The sequence below is a fragment of the Agelaius tricolor genome, unplaced genomic scaffold (genome assembly GCF_023055355.1).
Source record: "Agelaius tricolor isolate 1412-34295 unplaced genomic scaffold, bAgeTri1.0.p SCAF_13, whole genome shotgun sequence".
Taxonomy (NCBI): Eukaryota; Metazoa; Chordata; class Aves; order Passeriformes; family Icteridae; genus Agelaius; species Agelaius tricolor.
The window spans coordinates 14,171,059-14,186,708 of NW_027269273.1; the positions used below are offsets into that span (position 1 = coordinate 14,171,059).

The 15,650-nt window shown below is 40.7% G+C and overlaps 2 protein-coding genes across 5 annotated transcripts in view; one reads left to right on the forward strand and one right to left on the reverse strand.

Annotated features, from left to right (window-relative positions):
• Positions 1-239: 239 nt before the first annotated feature.
• RPS24 (ribosomal protein S24) lies at positions 240-6,883 on the reverse strand. Of its 3 annotated transcripts, XM_071438800.1 has the most exons (7): positions 6,787-6,882; positions 5,418-5,483; positions 4,673-4,882; positions 4,131-4,241; positions 3,271-3,287; positions 1,175-1,210; positions 240-334 (listed from the first exon to the last, which is right to left on the reverse strand). In XM_071438800.1, exons 1-5 carry the CDS (start codon positions 6,787-6,789, stop codon positions 3,282-3,284), a joined length of 396 nt encoding a protein of 131 aa, XP_071294901.1. In that variant the 5' UTR covers positions 6,790-6,882; the 3' UTR covers positions 240-334; positions 1,175-1,210; positions 3,271-3,281. The 3 variants fall into 3 exon arrangements, with proteins under 3 accessions (XP_071294901.1, XP_071294902.1, XP_071294900.1); XM_071438801.1 differs by lacking the exon at positions 3,271-3,287 and having other exon boundaries at positions 6,787-6,881; XM_071438799.1 differs by lacking the exons at positions 240-334; positions 1,175-1,210; positions 3,271-3,287 and adding an exon at positions 3,467-4,009 and having other exon boundaries at positions 6,787-6,883.
• Positions 6,884-6,963: 80 nt separating this feature from the next.
• The window catches only part of POLR3A (RNA polymerase III subunit A), a 32,738-nt gene continuing 24,051 nt past the window's right edge, over positions 6,964-15,650 (forward strand). For both annotated transcript variants that reach the window (XM_071438797.1, XM_071438798.1), the window contains exons 1-10: positions 6,964-7,593; positions 8,515-8,650; positions 9,175-9,312; positions 9,822-9,993; positions 11,206-11,360; positions 12,294-12,533; positions 13,452-13,614; positions 13,812-13,948; positions 14,486-14,589; positions 15,245-15,386. In XM_071438797.1, the coding sequence (XP_071294898.1) occupies positions 7,550-7,593; positions 8,515-8,650; positions 9,175-9,312; positions 9,822-9,993; positions 11,206-11,360; positions 12,294-12,533; positions 13,452-13,614; positions 13,812-13,948; positions 14,486-14,589; positions 15,245-15,386 (1,431 nt within the window). In that variant the 5' untranslated portion in view covers positions 6,964-7,549. The remainder of the gene's footprint in view (positions 7,594-8,514; positions 8,651-9,174; positions 9,313-9,821; positions 9,994-11,205; positions 11,361-12,293; positions 12,534-13,451; positions 13,615-13,811; positions 13,949-14,485; positions 14,590-15,244; positions 15,387-15,650) is intronic.

Consider the following 15,650-nt stretch of genomic DNA (forward strand, 5'->3'; position numbering starts at 1 on the left):
ACAAAAAGGACCTTCCAAACACCATTTGAACAAGAGCATGCCTGCCTCCAACACTGCCTGCTTGGAATTAGCTCCTACTACTACCTGTAGGAAGCTGTGGTTCACTTTAAATTGATAGTCAAAACAAGATTTGTTTAATTATGAACAGATTTTAATCCAGTGCAAATAGTACACCTATACTGAATGTCTCAAACTTTACAAAATGGTAGCTTTTGAATCAAAATTAAAAGGCAAACCAGTATTTTATTGACAGACTTTATTTGATGTTAAAGTCATGAGCAGCTTCTGCTTTCCAGAGTAATTCATTCTATACTTCTTCATAGAATGATGCTGCCTGTAAAGGAAAAAACACATCACTGACACGCAATTAAAACAATTTTTACACTTGTACTTTTATAAAGCCTGAAAGACTGTTTCCCAAACAAGTAAGATGAACCACACTGCTCTTCTTGTAAGAGCATAAAGCTCAAAATTTCCCAGCACTGCCATGGCAATAAATGAGCCTAAATTATAGCAATTCTGCAGAAGAGATCAACAAGCTAGAACTGCTTTGACAGCTTTCTGTTTAAGACATTACACTCACTATATCAGCTCCCAGACAGACTGTTTAAGTTCCTTCCAACTGAGTCACTCGGGCCATTTGTAATAAAACCTGTTTTTTCTGGAGCAGTTATTGACCACAGCACTTATGTTCCTGCAGCAAAGATATAAAAATGTAGTCTGACTTGTCTGTAAGAGCATCCTGTCTGTAAGTATTTCACTTGAAATGAGTACCTGTAAGAAAACAATATACATCTATTCCAAAAATAGGTATCATGCTACTTCAATCTATTTTAGACAATAAAATTTAAACATCTATCCTCTTTAGCATACCTTCAAATGAAAAACAGTAAGACTAAACCATCAGCACCTTGGTAACAGTAAATCTGAAGTACCTAATGTATTATTTCAGTCTTTATACTGATCAGGTATTTCATGCAAGTCAAAGTCACATAAGCTACCAACTCAGTTTAAAGTGCAAAAGTGATTTGTAAATATTCTTAACCTTAAACTCCTGCACTGGGTTCTGTGTCTGCAGAGGTAGCACAGTCTTTGCATAAGTGAACCTCAGAGTTGTTATCATAAGGAATGCACTGCTGAATGGCTGCCCTTAGAAAGGATTCTGAAGGCATACCTGTTATCTGTTTTCCACCTGAAGGATGTTCATTTACTGAAAAAGAGAAAGAATCAATTAGTAAGAATTTTATCTAAATTCTACAACTGTAGAAAATTGAGCTTTGAGGGTTTTTACTGACACTCATGTCAGTTTTTTAATTAACCACATTGAAATGTGATAGCAAACCCTCCAAGTTTTGACTACTGCAGAGACAGAAGACTTAGATTTCACTTACTCCCTTAAACTCAACAGCTATTTAGAGCTTAACTAATGCTCAGAATGCAACTGCCTGTTCAATTACACCTAGAGGCTACAATGGCTTCCAAGTGCTTATCCATCCACACTTCTGTTTGACAGCCCCACCTGTCAATGGCTGTCACAGCTACAGCTGTGACATTCAAGGGAGGGAGGGGATTTTTTTCCATTTCAGTATCACTATTTTGAATGCAAAGATCAGGTGAGGCACATCCACATATTCTTGCTCCAAATTTTAGCAAGCTCAGCAAGCTCTAGAGCCACATAATATATTAAATAACAAAATATTTGAAAATACTTCTCTTGAAACTGCAGGGAAAATAGAATGGGAATACTGAAGGAGTGAGAAGTGAAAAGAAGCATCAAAGAAAACTTAACAAGACATCAGCATAGTTATCTCTGATTTTTTCATGACTACATATGTAACTTTTAGAATATACACCTGCCTAAACATTTCTCAGAATCAAGTACTGACACATTTACAAGGTAAAATAATTCTCACAGATTCTGTAGGTGGACTCAGAAATGTATTCCAGGGCTCCTATTAATTCTTCCACACAGCTGTGATAAGGATGATGAACCATACCACATCATGATCTCTGAACATGCATTTCTGAAGACAAAGCTTAGTGTATTTCACAAATGTTTTTCTATAATGCAGCACAGAATTCTTCTCAAGTAAGTTGTTCAGGAAGTGCACAAAATAATTTATCTTAAGTGACAACACCAAGATGAACAAATCTGGTAAATGAGTCACATCTAACCCATGCATACTTATCAACTGAAAGATCATTTTAAAAGACATCAAAATATCTCTAACCAAAAGCACAGTTTACCTACTCCTAAGACTACACATTAGTTTGACAAGCACTTGATACAGAAGTCACATCTCCTACGTAACTACTAGAAGGCATGATGCTTGCCTTCAATTTCTCAACTGTTGATATGTTTCAAGAGCTTCTATGAACTGGACACTATTAATAATTCAAGTGAGTCATCTGATCACTTTTCATTAACACTCAAAACTAGCTACCTTTGGGTGCAAAAGTCTTAAAAGGAAGAAGCTCCTCCATACTACTGGGATTGATGCAACATGAAATGACTCCTTTGGCACTGACGGAAGTGTGTAACATTAGGTTTTACTACTAGTAGTAACATTAGGTGTTACTACTATATCAAAGGCTAATTTTGTGCCATAAACCGTTGTAGGACTTCATGATTAAAGCAGCATTAAAGCACAAAGGAAGAAAGCTCCTAGTGTTTTCCAGCAGAGTAGTTCCCTGATCTACTATCAGTAAGACTGGTTCCTTTCCATCCAGGGGTAAGAAGAGCTTCACCTCCACATTTAACTACAAAATGTAATTCCACTGAGACTTCCAATTCCACTGTAATTTGCATGTTAACTTGGAATACTGCTGGGCAATAGTTAAATACAGTTTAATGCTGACAAGTGTGCCATTTCCAAGCACCATCTCAAATGCATCAAGTGTGATGTGACTTAGCTTTCATGTACACCACTACTTTCACACAATGGTCAAGTTACACATGCAAGTGCACTGTAGTACTTTGAATCAGATCCTGTGGTGACTGAACCAATGTCTCAGGTCAACAACATTGGGTTTCTTTTATTTCTTTTCACTGGGAATTATTTTCAAGTTGATTCACTAGTTTCAAAAAATCTGGCCAAATTTTACTTCTAAGTCACACAAATAAAATTCATTATGTCATTAAGTGAACCCTCATATGACAAATAAAAGTTTCAAACATGCATACAAGGCAGTACAGTGCTTCAAATAAAAGAATAGACACATTGCAGTGATGTGTAATTCAGGCACCAAATCCATGCTCATTTCCAGTACCTGCAGATACTTCATTTCTGATGGAGAGTTCCAAGAAAGTAGGAAAAAAGCAAAAGTGAAGATTACTAAAGTTCAAGATAACAAGGTATTTTCACAGCTACAGAACTAAGCATCAAAACCCATTACCCTCTCTCCCCTTGCTAAAACACCTGAAAAAAACCTCACTTGCCTGCACAGCTTATTCAATTTTTATCAGAAGACAGAACACTGTGAAGGAAAGTGACTGGCTTCCCACCCAACCTATTCCTCAGCTTTGGTTCTGTTTCATGATACAATAAATCTACCTCCCTCTAACCTGCCTGCATCAGGTTGTAACCACAGCCAAGTCTATCAGTCTGGCCTCACCAGAGGAAGACTCCACTACCTTGGCTATCAGTCCCTGAAACCCCAAGGCATTCTACCTTATCTTTATTTACACACTGTCCTCACTGCCTACACCACGCATCCTTAACACACTTACCTGGGTAAGGAACACCATACCAACAGTAACTTGGGGGAGTAAGCATTAGGGGTTTAGGCAGCCCGAGTAACAAGTGTTAAGATAATCTCAAGTGTGTATTGCGAGACTGAGTTATGTGATTAGAGCAACACTGTTAGATTTATGAAGTTTAACAGTGACACATAGGAAACAGTAATTTAGGAAGCATTGTTTCATGTCATATCAGCTAGGCTGGCAGCAGTGAGGAGCAAAACTAAGCTACTGAGCTGATGACAAGCTATACAACACACAGTTTACCTTCTGTTATCCAGTAGAATAGGTGAAAAAACGGAAGAAAAACAATGTTATTCTGTTGATGAATTCATAATCAACATTTCAAAGGCATATGCTCATTCTAGCTTCAAAGATATTCTCATCCTACCTTCTTGCCAGCACCAACATTTGCCTTGGCTGTGCCCCTGACTTTCTTCATTCTGTTCTTACGCTCTTTTCGCTGCTTCCTGGAAGTCTTCTTCTTTTCATACAAGCCGTGCTATTAAAAACAATTGAAAGTTGCTTTTAACATTGTTTCTCTACTAACAATTCTTGAAAAGTTCTATAGTTTCTGAAATGTTCAAATAAAGTTTATGTTTGAAATATTAACTAAGTAGTAAGATCATTAATTAATGAATGATTCAACATAGAATGTAAACATTGAAAAGGCACATGGATCAGCCCCATTTCTTATGCTTATTTTAGACTTCTAGCAATGTTTTGTTAAAAGTTACTGCTAAACACCTCTGTTATAATCAGTTTTGCCTTCCCAATTCCCTAGTAATACAGAATAAAAACACACTTAGCCTATTTTGCAAATGCAGAAGTTAACATGTGCTATTTTAGGAGCTCTCACACAATTGTACTTTCACAAAACCTAAGTTTTTACACATGCAAATCCTGCTTTCAAGATACCAGAAAATAACATACCCTGGCAAGCCTGTGCTTTGGTTCGTTTTTCTTTGCATAGTCCAGGGAATCATAGATCATGCCAAAACCTGTTGTCTTGCCACCACCAAAGTGAGTTCTGAAGCCAAAGACGAAAATTACATCAGGGGTTGTCTTGTACATTTTTGCCAGCTTTTCCCTGATTTCTGTTTTGGGGACTGTAGCCTTCCCAGGATGAAGAACATCAATGACCTAAGAAAGAATTTAAACGAGTTGATAAAAGGTCAATATCCAGTACACAGCCCCAGCAGGTGCTACAACCCCATCATGAGCTCAACATTTAAACTAACCCACCTTAGAAACATAAACTTATTCATTTGACACAAAAGCATTCAGAAGTTTCTTGCTTCACTGAGTCATTTAAACTGAAAAACACCTTTAAAATCATTAAAGCCAATAGTAGATCCAAACCTGTCTCAATGGCACTAAGCCATGTTCTTACACCTACATGTCTTTTAAATACCTCCAGGAAGGATGTCCTAAGCACTTCCCAGAGGAGCCTACTCCAATGCTTAATAATTCTTTTGGTGCAGAAATTTTCCTCAACATCCAGTCTCAAGCTGGTACAACTTCACCATCAAGACTTTTAAACACATTTAAACCCGTATGTTCTTACACTTCCTTTTTTAAGAACTTTGGAGATTTTAAGGGCCCCATATTTATAGCAGCTAAACCTTCCAGCTCAGAACCACGGAACAAATAAATGCCATTTTCTGTAGTCCTTTACCATCTGCTTGCGCTGCAGAAGTCTGTTGGTCATGAACTTCCTGGTTCTGATGGTCACTGTGTCATTCTGCAAGAGAAAGCATTAAATAAAACAAAACAATAGCTACAAATGCAACAGAAACTGAATATAAGCATAAATAATGCACAGTACCACAATGGTCAGGAGCCTCAGATACTGACAGTGAGCTCACAACCTAAGTGGGCTGGTCTTGGGCTACAGAAAGCATCTTTAAAAAATACAGTGAGAAACTGATAAACTCATCCTGTTTCCAAACACCATAGTAACATACACACCTTCACTGCTATGAAAAGCTGACACAGCTTTTTGTAAAAGACATGGCTCGCAATCCCAAGTACTCAAACAATACAACACAAGTTTCCTTCCAAGCCTAAATGTTACTGCCTCTATGGCATCCCAGCCCTAAGCACAACAGAGTGCCCAATATTCCTTGAAAGGAAAAACAGGTCAGTGGGTACAAAAAAGCTTACCAATTTTTTTGAGTAAATTACAGACTTAGCACGGTACTTAGCGTGTTAGTACCTAACCTCAGAGTAAGGACATGGCAATGGGTAGAGGTGTAAAGGGCAGGGTGAAAAGGAAGTGAAGATATAGAACAAAGTAACTGACCAAGCATTGGAAGAGTAAAGAAGCTCTTCCTGACGTTCAGGTGAAACTTCCTGGGCTCCAGTACTATTGCCTAGCACCACCAAGCAGAGCCTGACTACACCCTCTAATGCCCTCCTTCAAATACTGATAAACATGGGTAAGTCAGCCTTTCTGTCACCTCTTCTTGAGGTGAAGACATTCAGCTCTCTCAGCCTTTCCGCGTAAGAAAAATGCTCCAATTCCCCACTCATCCTCACTGCCCTCCGCTGGAACCGCTCCAGGAGCTGCATGTCTGTCCTGGACTGAGAAGCCCAAACCTGGACACTACGCTCCGGGTACAGCCCCACCAGGGCTGAGAAAAGAGACCAGCTCCCTCCAGCTGCTGGCCACGCTCCCCCTAACGCAGTGGGGAAGTTTCTCTGAAAACCCAGCACACCACAAAGTTTTCAGAGAAGAACAGCCGCACTAATCGCGGGTGTGACCCACGGCGGCCCCCACAGAGGAGCAGCGCACGGGTGCCGCAGAACACGGGGCTGCTCTGACCGAGCATAGACACGGCGCGGCCCTCACCCCGCAGCTCGCTGCTGCCGGCGGGCACGAACGCACAGGGGCCCGGTCGCAGGATCCCAGGCTCAGTGTCCGCCATATCCCCGGGGGTGGGTACGGGCAGGCCGGGCCAATGTAGCGTAACGGTGCGAGAGCACGGTGGGGCAAGGATGGCGGCGGGGCAGGGTGGATGATTGGGCCCGGCCCAAGCACTCACCATGGCTGCGACCGCGGCTCCTGCGACCGGAAGAGAAAAGGACCGGCGCCACCCCACGGCCAATCATAAGGCGGCGCGCGAGTGTTTCCGGCAAGGGTGGAGTCGTGCGTGGGGCCGCCCTTTTCAGAGCCAGTCCTGGGCGGAAATAGCGGCGGGCGTGGCCATCGTGTGCCCCATAAATCCGGGCGCGGAGGCAGTTCCGTGTTTTGATGGTGTTGGGATGAGTTCTGTGCGTGCTCGGCGGTAATCCCGGCCGAGCTCAGCTCCGCTGTGTGCTGTTTCTGTTTGCGGGCTGTGCGTCCTGGGGCTTCTGCCCGTGGTGATCTGTGGGTGCTGTGAGGACACTCAGAGCCACGGACTGAACGTGGTAGCGCAGTCTGGTTGAGAAGTTGCTTGGGGCTCCAGGAGTTGGGCTTTTCCAGCCTCGGCAAGAGACGACTGAGAGGGAGCCTCGTTCATATGCATAGACAGGGAAGGGTGTCAGAGAGCAGAGCCGGGCTCGGCTCCGTGGTGCCGGCTAATAGGCCAAGGGGTGGTGTGCCGGCAATGCTCCGGAAGTTCCCCCTGAACACGGGGAGCAGTTTCTTCGCTGTGCACTGAGCGCGCACGGGAGCAGGGTGCGGGTGCCTGTGCCTGTGGAGGGACCCTCTGGGGCGGTGTCCCCGAAGCGGCGGTGCCGACAGGGGGCGCTGCAGGCGGAGGCCGCGCTGACCGCCCCGGCCCAGTCCCCGCGTGCAGCCGCGTGGGCCCCGCCGCCGCCGCGATGGTGAAGGAGCAGTTCAGGGAGACCGATGTGGCCAAAAAAATGTGAGTGGGGGTCGTGCGGTGCCCGCGGGCTGAGGCGGGCAGCAGCAGAGTTGCGGGAGCAGAACTGCTGTAGCCGGAGCTGGCGGTGTTGGTGTAGAGGGCCGCGGTGGACAGCTCATGGCACGGCTGCTCCGCTCTTAGGAGCGCTGGTGCGGGCTGGGGTCTGTCACACGGGTGGCTGTGCCTGTGTCCAGCTGGGAGTATGCCCAGGAAGGTCGATAAGTCCCTCAGATAAAAACCACCAAGTCACTGTAAAGCAGCTTTATTGTTTTTATAGTTATCTGACACGAATCTGTTTCAGAAACGTTGCGAATTAACCTAGCTACTTTTGTATTGTTTTAAAGTACTTTGGGGTCCTAAGAAGGACAACGAAGCTGCTGAAGGAACACCAGCCCTAGGGGGGAGCGTTTGAGGGAGCTGTGGTGTTCAGCTTGGAGAAAAAGAGGCTCAGGGGAGACCTTATCACTTCTAAAACTATCTGAAAGGAGGCTGTAGCCAGCTAGGAATTGCTTTCTTCTCTCAGGCAACCAGTGACTGGATGAGAGGGCACAGCCTTAAGTTGTACTAGGAAAGGTTTAGCTTGGGCATCAGGGAGAGCTTCTTCACAGAAGGGATGGTTAAGCATTGAATGGTCTGCCCAGGGAGGTAGTGGAGTCACCGACCCTGGAGGTGTTTAAGTGAAGCTCGGATGTGGCACACAATGCCATGGCCTAATTGACGAGGCAGTGTTTGGTCATAGGTTGAGTTTAGTGATCTCCGAGGTCTTTTTCAACCCAATTGGTTCAGTGATACTTGCACGTAGGTGTGATTGTCATTATAAGCAGTTTTGCATATGTATGTAAGCACATGTATATATATTTATATATATATATCTACTTATTTATATGTCCCCATATATATATTTGAAATTTCCTGTCCTAGAAGCCACATCTGTTTTGGCATGAAATCTCCAGAAGAGATGCGTCAGCAAGCTCACATTCAAGTGGTCAGCAAGAATTTGTATAGTCAGGACAACCATCACTCTCCGCTGCAGTATGGAGTACTGGACCATCGCATGGTGAGAACCTTTCTTTTGTTTTCTAGTCTCTTTCTGGGGAATTGATTAAGTGGTTAAAAAAAGATTGGGGTCACTGAAACGTACTGTTTGTCTGAAGTAAGTTCAAATGAGTCTTTACTTGAATTTCATAGAATATTAGTTGCAGTGACAACTACTTTTTTCCCCACTTTTGGTGGGCAGGAATGCATTCTCTTGAGTCAGGAAGTTACTTTTCTACCAAAGTGCTGGGATACCCAGAGATGTGTGTCACCAAAATGCCACAAGGTAGATTAATGATCTGTACATCATTTGCAAGACCTGCCTGAGTCCAGGTCATTGGCATCAGCAGGGGCTGTGTGTAAAAACCATTTTTCTTGAGGGTCAGAGTGACTGTAATGCTATTGATGTGCTTCTTGTGTTGGGGAAAAGGAGTGGATCTGCTACTAAGATTCCTGACTAGCTTATAAACTGTTGTATTTTGTATCTATCCCATCAGTTACAGCTAACTTTTTTTTCTCTGTGTGTGTGTTCTCGTTCTCCCAAAGGGAACCAGTGAAAAAGACCGTCCCTGTGAAACCTGTGGGAAGAGTCTGGCTGACTGTTTAGGGCATTATGGGTACATTGACTTAGAACTACCATGTTTTCATGTTGGGTACTTCAAAGCTGTGATAGGCATCTTACAGGTAAACATGATCATGATTTGCTGTCAGCTTCTAGTCTAAAAAACGGAACTTTTGAGAAAAGATGATGCTTGAAAGTGGTTGAGAAGGCCAAAATAAGGTTGCATAATGAACCTTTGTGTACATTTCCTTTTGCAAAATACATGTATTTAAAGACTAGTCTTAGTGATGTTTTGTGCAATCTCAGACCAAAAATTTAATCTATTATTTTTCTGCAGTTTGATTTAAATATATGCAGGATAATTTGCCTTTCAGAACATCCAGATAAATCAAAACTCTGTTTGCTTTATATGAATTTTTAAGACCCTGCAGAGCTTAGCTGAAGGTTTGCCTCATTGACTGTGTTTTTCTCATGTGGTTTTTAATATGTATGTGAGTTGGTCTTCCAATCAAGACAGTGGTATCTCATTCAAAGAAATGCACTGTGTTTAAGAACTTAAGCTGTGGTTCAAGAGGTTGCATCTCTGAATGTGTCTCTGAAACGAGTGTGTTTATACACGTTTACCTTTAAGATGATCTGCAAAACCTGTTGCCGCATCATGCTGTCAGTGGAAGAAAAAAAGCAGTTTTTAGATTACCTAAAACGACCTGGCCTTACTTATCTTCAGAAGAGAGGGCTGAAAAAGAAAGTGTCTGAGAAGTGCCGAAAGAAAAACACTTGTCCTTATTGTGGGGCCTTTAATGGTGAGTATCAACATGAGCAGTTTGTGAAGTTATCTGCTCTGGTGGTTTTCGCCTTGATGGCTGTGGTAGGATCCAAATCTTGAATATGCTTGTTCATTGCATGGCTAAGTGGGTGTTCTCTCTGGCCTTCATTAAGAAACAGGTAATGGCATTTTTAGAGCCAGACACATGCTTGTTAACCTCATTTGTGTGGATACAGACATTTTCCTAGTTGCTTGTAGTATTTCATGTTTCATGTAGTAACCAATATTTGATACTTCAATAATGACAAAAACCCCCCTTTTAATGTGTTTTTAAAAATGTTGGGAGCCATTGGCAATGATGAATATATCCACATGGAAGCATTGATAGCATTTGTAATTTTGAGTGAGCATCATTTTTCATCATCAAATTAAATTATCTTAAGATTATTGCTTCTTCAGGGCAGAGTATTTTTGTAAGAGTTTGTATGTGGTTTTCAAAATAGGCCTTGGTTTTTTTCCACTTACTCTGTTCGCATGCTACTGCTGTTTAAGGACTTGGTCTATTACAGGTTTACAGTAGACAGTTAATCCATAACTTAACTTCTAAGTTCTAACCCTGAAAATTGTGAGTTCTTTGTTGAAATGTTCAACAACTCAATAAAAGGAGAGCTTCTTTATCGTAGGTACCCTGTCTACACATAAGGGCCATAAACAGTGGGCATTCAGGCAAGTTACATGATGGGTCAGAATACTTCAGGGAAACAAATTGAGCATTTGGACTTGCCTGTGGAAGTTTGAGTCGTGTTACCTGTGTGACATGAAAATATTTATCATATTTTTCTGGTAATTCACTTCCAAAATTACTTCAGAAGATACTGGTAAGATACATAAATGGCACTTCTTAGTCCTGTTTTTAGTGGGAACTTCTACTTTAAAAATATCTGCTGTGAATGAGGTGAAGCTGACTTAAAGGTGTGGGCTAAACCACCTACTTTCAGCCTCAGAGGCTCCCCCATCATGTAGGTATACCAAGCCATCCATATAAAAAGGTCTAACTTGGTTGTCCTTTTGTTGTTCTTCGAGTTTAGGAAGCTGGTTAACAAAGCTAATCAAGTTGTAATTTGTTCTTGTGTTTACTGAAGGTTTAGCTTGTTTTGGAACTGTAACTTGCTTAAGTTTTGGTGGTGTTTTGTGTTTTTGTTATTTTTGAAATAAAATCCCAAGGCAATTGATATTTAATTCCTTGCAGGAACTGTGAAGAAGTGTGGTTTATTGAAGATAATACATGAAAAGTACAAGACAAATAAGAAAGTTGTAGATCCAGTGGTATCTACTTTTCTTCAGTCCTTTGAAACTGCCATTGAATATAACAAAGAAGTAGAACCCTTACTGGGAAGAGCTCAGGTGATTTTTACTGGAACCTATGTCTTTTGCTGTTTTTTGTGCATGAAATAAACACCTTAAAGGCTTGCAATGTATCAGCTAAAGTCTTGTGATGATACAAGAGTTTTGTATATCAAAATATACAATGTGAAGAATGTTTGTATCCAGTACGATAATGTTAATTTGCTAAAATTAGAAATTTAGTATATTAGCATGTTCTGGTACACTATTACCTGCCTGTAAAGGAAGGGGTGTTCTTAGTGTCTTGTGCTTCTATAAACTAGACCAGGAAGAAAAAGCACAGGTCCATATGAAGTTTCTCTGTATATGTAGGTTCCTTGTAACTCCAATATATATTCCAGTACACACATTTTTTTCTGCAGAAATTCTTAATGTTAAGAAAAAAAGAGCAGACTTAATTTGCTAACTTGTTGTTTCATTAGCTTTTCATTGTATGCACTTTTGTTTCCTTCTGCTCTTAGCAAGCTGGAAAGATCTCCAGGTACATACTTGAAAGAAAAAGTAGTGAATGCAGCAGTAGCTGTACTTAGACAAGAGAAATATCTAGGTAGTATACTGTAATCATGTGGTTTTTTTACTATTGAAATGAATACAAAGTACTGTGAGTTTGTTGTAGGACATTGAGTTGCTTCCTTTATTGACAGTGAAATACTCTTCATTAACTCTTCAGACAGGAGAGCAACACACTAGGAAGTAAACATGCATGTATAAGGAAAAAATGGAAGGAAAGAATATATAGCAAGTTAACATTTGAGATGCTAAAAACATCGGTTCAGAGTAAATAAGCTGAAACATAGTTTGGTTTGCATGAATAGTTCTGTATTTGCCTTTGAAAATGGCTATTTCTGAACATCAATAAAATAAGGGGAGGAGGGAAGCATTGAAACTTGACATGATGGCTTCTTCTCCCCATTTTCCCAATGGATTTTGTAGGAAAACTTGAATCCTTTGGTAGTATTGAACCTCTTTAAAAGAATCCCAGTGGAAGACATTCCTCTACTTCTAATGAACCCACAAGCAGGTAAACCTTCAGATTTGATCCTCACCCGACTCCTGGTGCCCCCACTGTGTATCAGACCCTCTGTGGTGAGCGATTTGAAGTCTGGCACTAATGAGGACGATTTGACAATGAAACTGACCGAGATCATTTTCCTCAATGATGTGATAAAAAAGGTGAGTTGACCTTTGCTCTCTGAGACTGCTGCCTTCAGCAAGAGTTGTGTGGGATTGAATATGGCAAGCGGGTTTGCTGCTTACAGTCTGGTGCTGTATTTCTGTGTCATTTGGCATTTTACTGAAAGAGAGGAGCAGCTTATTTCAGCTGGGACTGGCTGAGTGGCTGCTTGCAGTGTAGGACCTGCTGGAGGTCTGCTGGCTTCTTATGAGAAATGTTCTTTCATTTCAGCTCTGGTCTGTTAACTCTTATTTTAATTGTTTCTTTTTTTCCCCTCTCCCATGACTGTCACACTTTTTTCTTAGTTACATACAATGAAAATATTACACCTATTGATTTGTGGGGTTTTTTTCTTGTAGACCTTTCTCTTTTCTTACATCTTGTGCTTTCTTTATTCCACCGTTGGACCTCAAGAAATCAGGTTTCATTTAGCATAGCCATCAAATTGAGACTAAAAGATGATTTGACATTTTATCATTTGCTTAGAAGAGCACTTCTACCAGAAAAATACTTTTCACACTTTTCAAAACTATTCCTTTGTCAGGCAGACAAAATGAGTTGAGTACTAACTCTTCCATGATTGAAAAACTATTTACTGATTTTCTTGTCAGTTAAGTTATATTAGCTTAAGTGGATTGGGAGAAATGTAATTAAAAGCAATACCTAATTTTGTGAGCATTTGTTCAAAGCCCATGTTAATCAAAAGACTTATCTTTTTTGCTGGGTTGCCTTGTGATGTGCCTTATGCTATAGTAATATGCATCATCTCACAAAGTTATTTTCCCTTTTTTATTGCAATTGATGTGAGTTTCATGATATCATTTGCAAAGGAAGAGTTGTACTCATAACAGAAAATTTTTTGTGTAGTTTAATATATGTTATATTTATTTTCTGAATTGGATTACTATTTTGTTTAGCATAGGATATCAGGAGCCAAAACACAGATGATTATGGAAGACTGGGATTTTCTTCAACTGCAGTGTGCCCTGTACATTAATAGTGAGCTCTCTGGTATACCCCTCAACATGGCACCTAAAAAATGGACCAGAGGTTTTGTTCAGAGACTTAAGGGAAAGCAAGGTTTGTTTAAAAAATTGCTTTTAATTATTTTTTTAATAATTGAACCACAAATCTTTGCTATTGCCAAGTCTCCTTCTGCTACTGCTGTGTTGCACCTCAGTGCTGTACCTTAAATGATGTTCTAATGTACTGTCTTAACACGTAACATATTGAAAACTATTTTTATTTAAAGAGTTTCAACTATTTTGTTTTGTTAGGTCGGTTTAGAGGCAATCTGTCTGGAAAGAGAGTGGATTTTTCTGGCAGAACAGTCATTTCACCTGATCCAAACTTGAGAATAGATGAAGTAGCAGTGCCTATTCATGTTGCTAAAATATTGACCTTTCCTGAAAAGGTAAGTTGTGTAGGACTCAAGAGATTTCTCTTATTGGTGTTTTTTTTTTTTTCCCCAGGTCAGATCTCAGTGTTGTTTCTTTACTCACTCTAAAAGGGAGTGAATGTACTGCATTATGTTGGAAATGCCATTCCTTGATGCTTTGCCAGTTCTCTTGCTGCTGACAAATAAAGATCTGTAGTACTGGATATAGGCAAGTGCTGACAAGATGTGGTTTAAGGAGTGACATCTCTAGAACTAACAGTTTTGCTTCATATTTTTTCAATTCATTCATAGATTTGTATAAAGGAGTGGTTGGGTACTTTATTTCTAAGATTCCATCCCAGATTTTTAATTTAATTTCCCTCTGATAATTCTGCTCTAAGATAGGCTGATGTTTTTCTGCTCTATTCCTTCCTGCAAGTTCCCCTCAGCAGCTGGAGGCTGTGTAAGGGAATTGTCAGTTGAGCCTAAAACTTGAGAACACAAAAGCCACCTGTAAAAACAAGATCCTGAAACATGTTCTGCTTGTTTCTGATTGAAGTCTTTATGCAACAGGTGAACAAAGCAAATATTAATTTTATGAGGAAACTTGTCTGCAATGGTCCTGATGTTCATCCTGGAGCAAACTTCATACAGCAAAGGCACACCCAAATGAAAAGGTATTGTGCTTATCTGTAATGATTCACTTTTTATTTCTCCCCATCAACTTGTTCTTGTTGGTGTGTGAAGGCAGTTATATCTGCAGGGATTAAAATTTGTTTTTAGAATCTTTCATAAAGGGCAGTAGAATTGTCTTCATGTTCTCAGGTTTAAAGTATGAATTTTTAAAATACTCTCTTGCATTTAAACTGAAGTGCACATACTAATGATGTTGAACTGCAGTTAGACTCAGTCATAAAAGAACATAAATCCATTTTAGTTGAAGTGGAGGATGTAGTACAGACACAAGGGGAAACAGGTGGTTTTCATGTGAGAGCTAATCTAAAGTCAGTTTATATGTAGGAAGGAGGGGTAATAGATGAGTGAAAGTTCCTATACTCTGATACAATGAAATAAATTCTGTGCATTTACAAATTGATTTTTTTCTTACTTAATGTTTAATCACTGTAGCTTTGACTAATGTCAAAATACAGTCATTGCTTAAAATAGCAGTGACTGATGTTCAGTCCACACCAGTTTCATTTTTTAGTTATTACAATACAAATACTCCATGATTTAATGGAAAAGTTGGCATTATAAACACAGAATTAATTTTTAGTTGTCTTTGTTTAGTGTCTGTATCTTCTGACTGCGTTGTTCTCTCTTCCTATGAAGATTTTTGAAGTACGGGAACCGAGAGAAGATGGCCCAGGAGCTGAAGTTTGGTGACATTGTGGAGCGCCATCTGATCGATGGTGACATCGTCCTGTTCAACAGGCAGCCCTCTCTGCACAAGCTGAGCATCATGGCCCACATTGTGAGTGCACACAGGCTGGCACAGACAGTGCAGCCTGCAATACCAGGCACTTGGCCATGATGGTGTTTCTTACACAAGCACAAATAAACAGCTCCTGCTGAAACAGTGTGTGGAGCAAGGATGAATGCAGTGCAGCTGTGCCTGTGCATGGGAATTGATGTGTACCCAGGCAGGCTGCTGTATGCACACTTCTTCCAAGAGCCATAATTGACCTTGCTATCTCTTCTTGTGTGAGCATTTCATTTTCCTGGAGTTGATGTGATC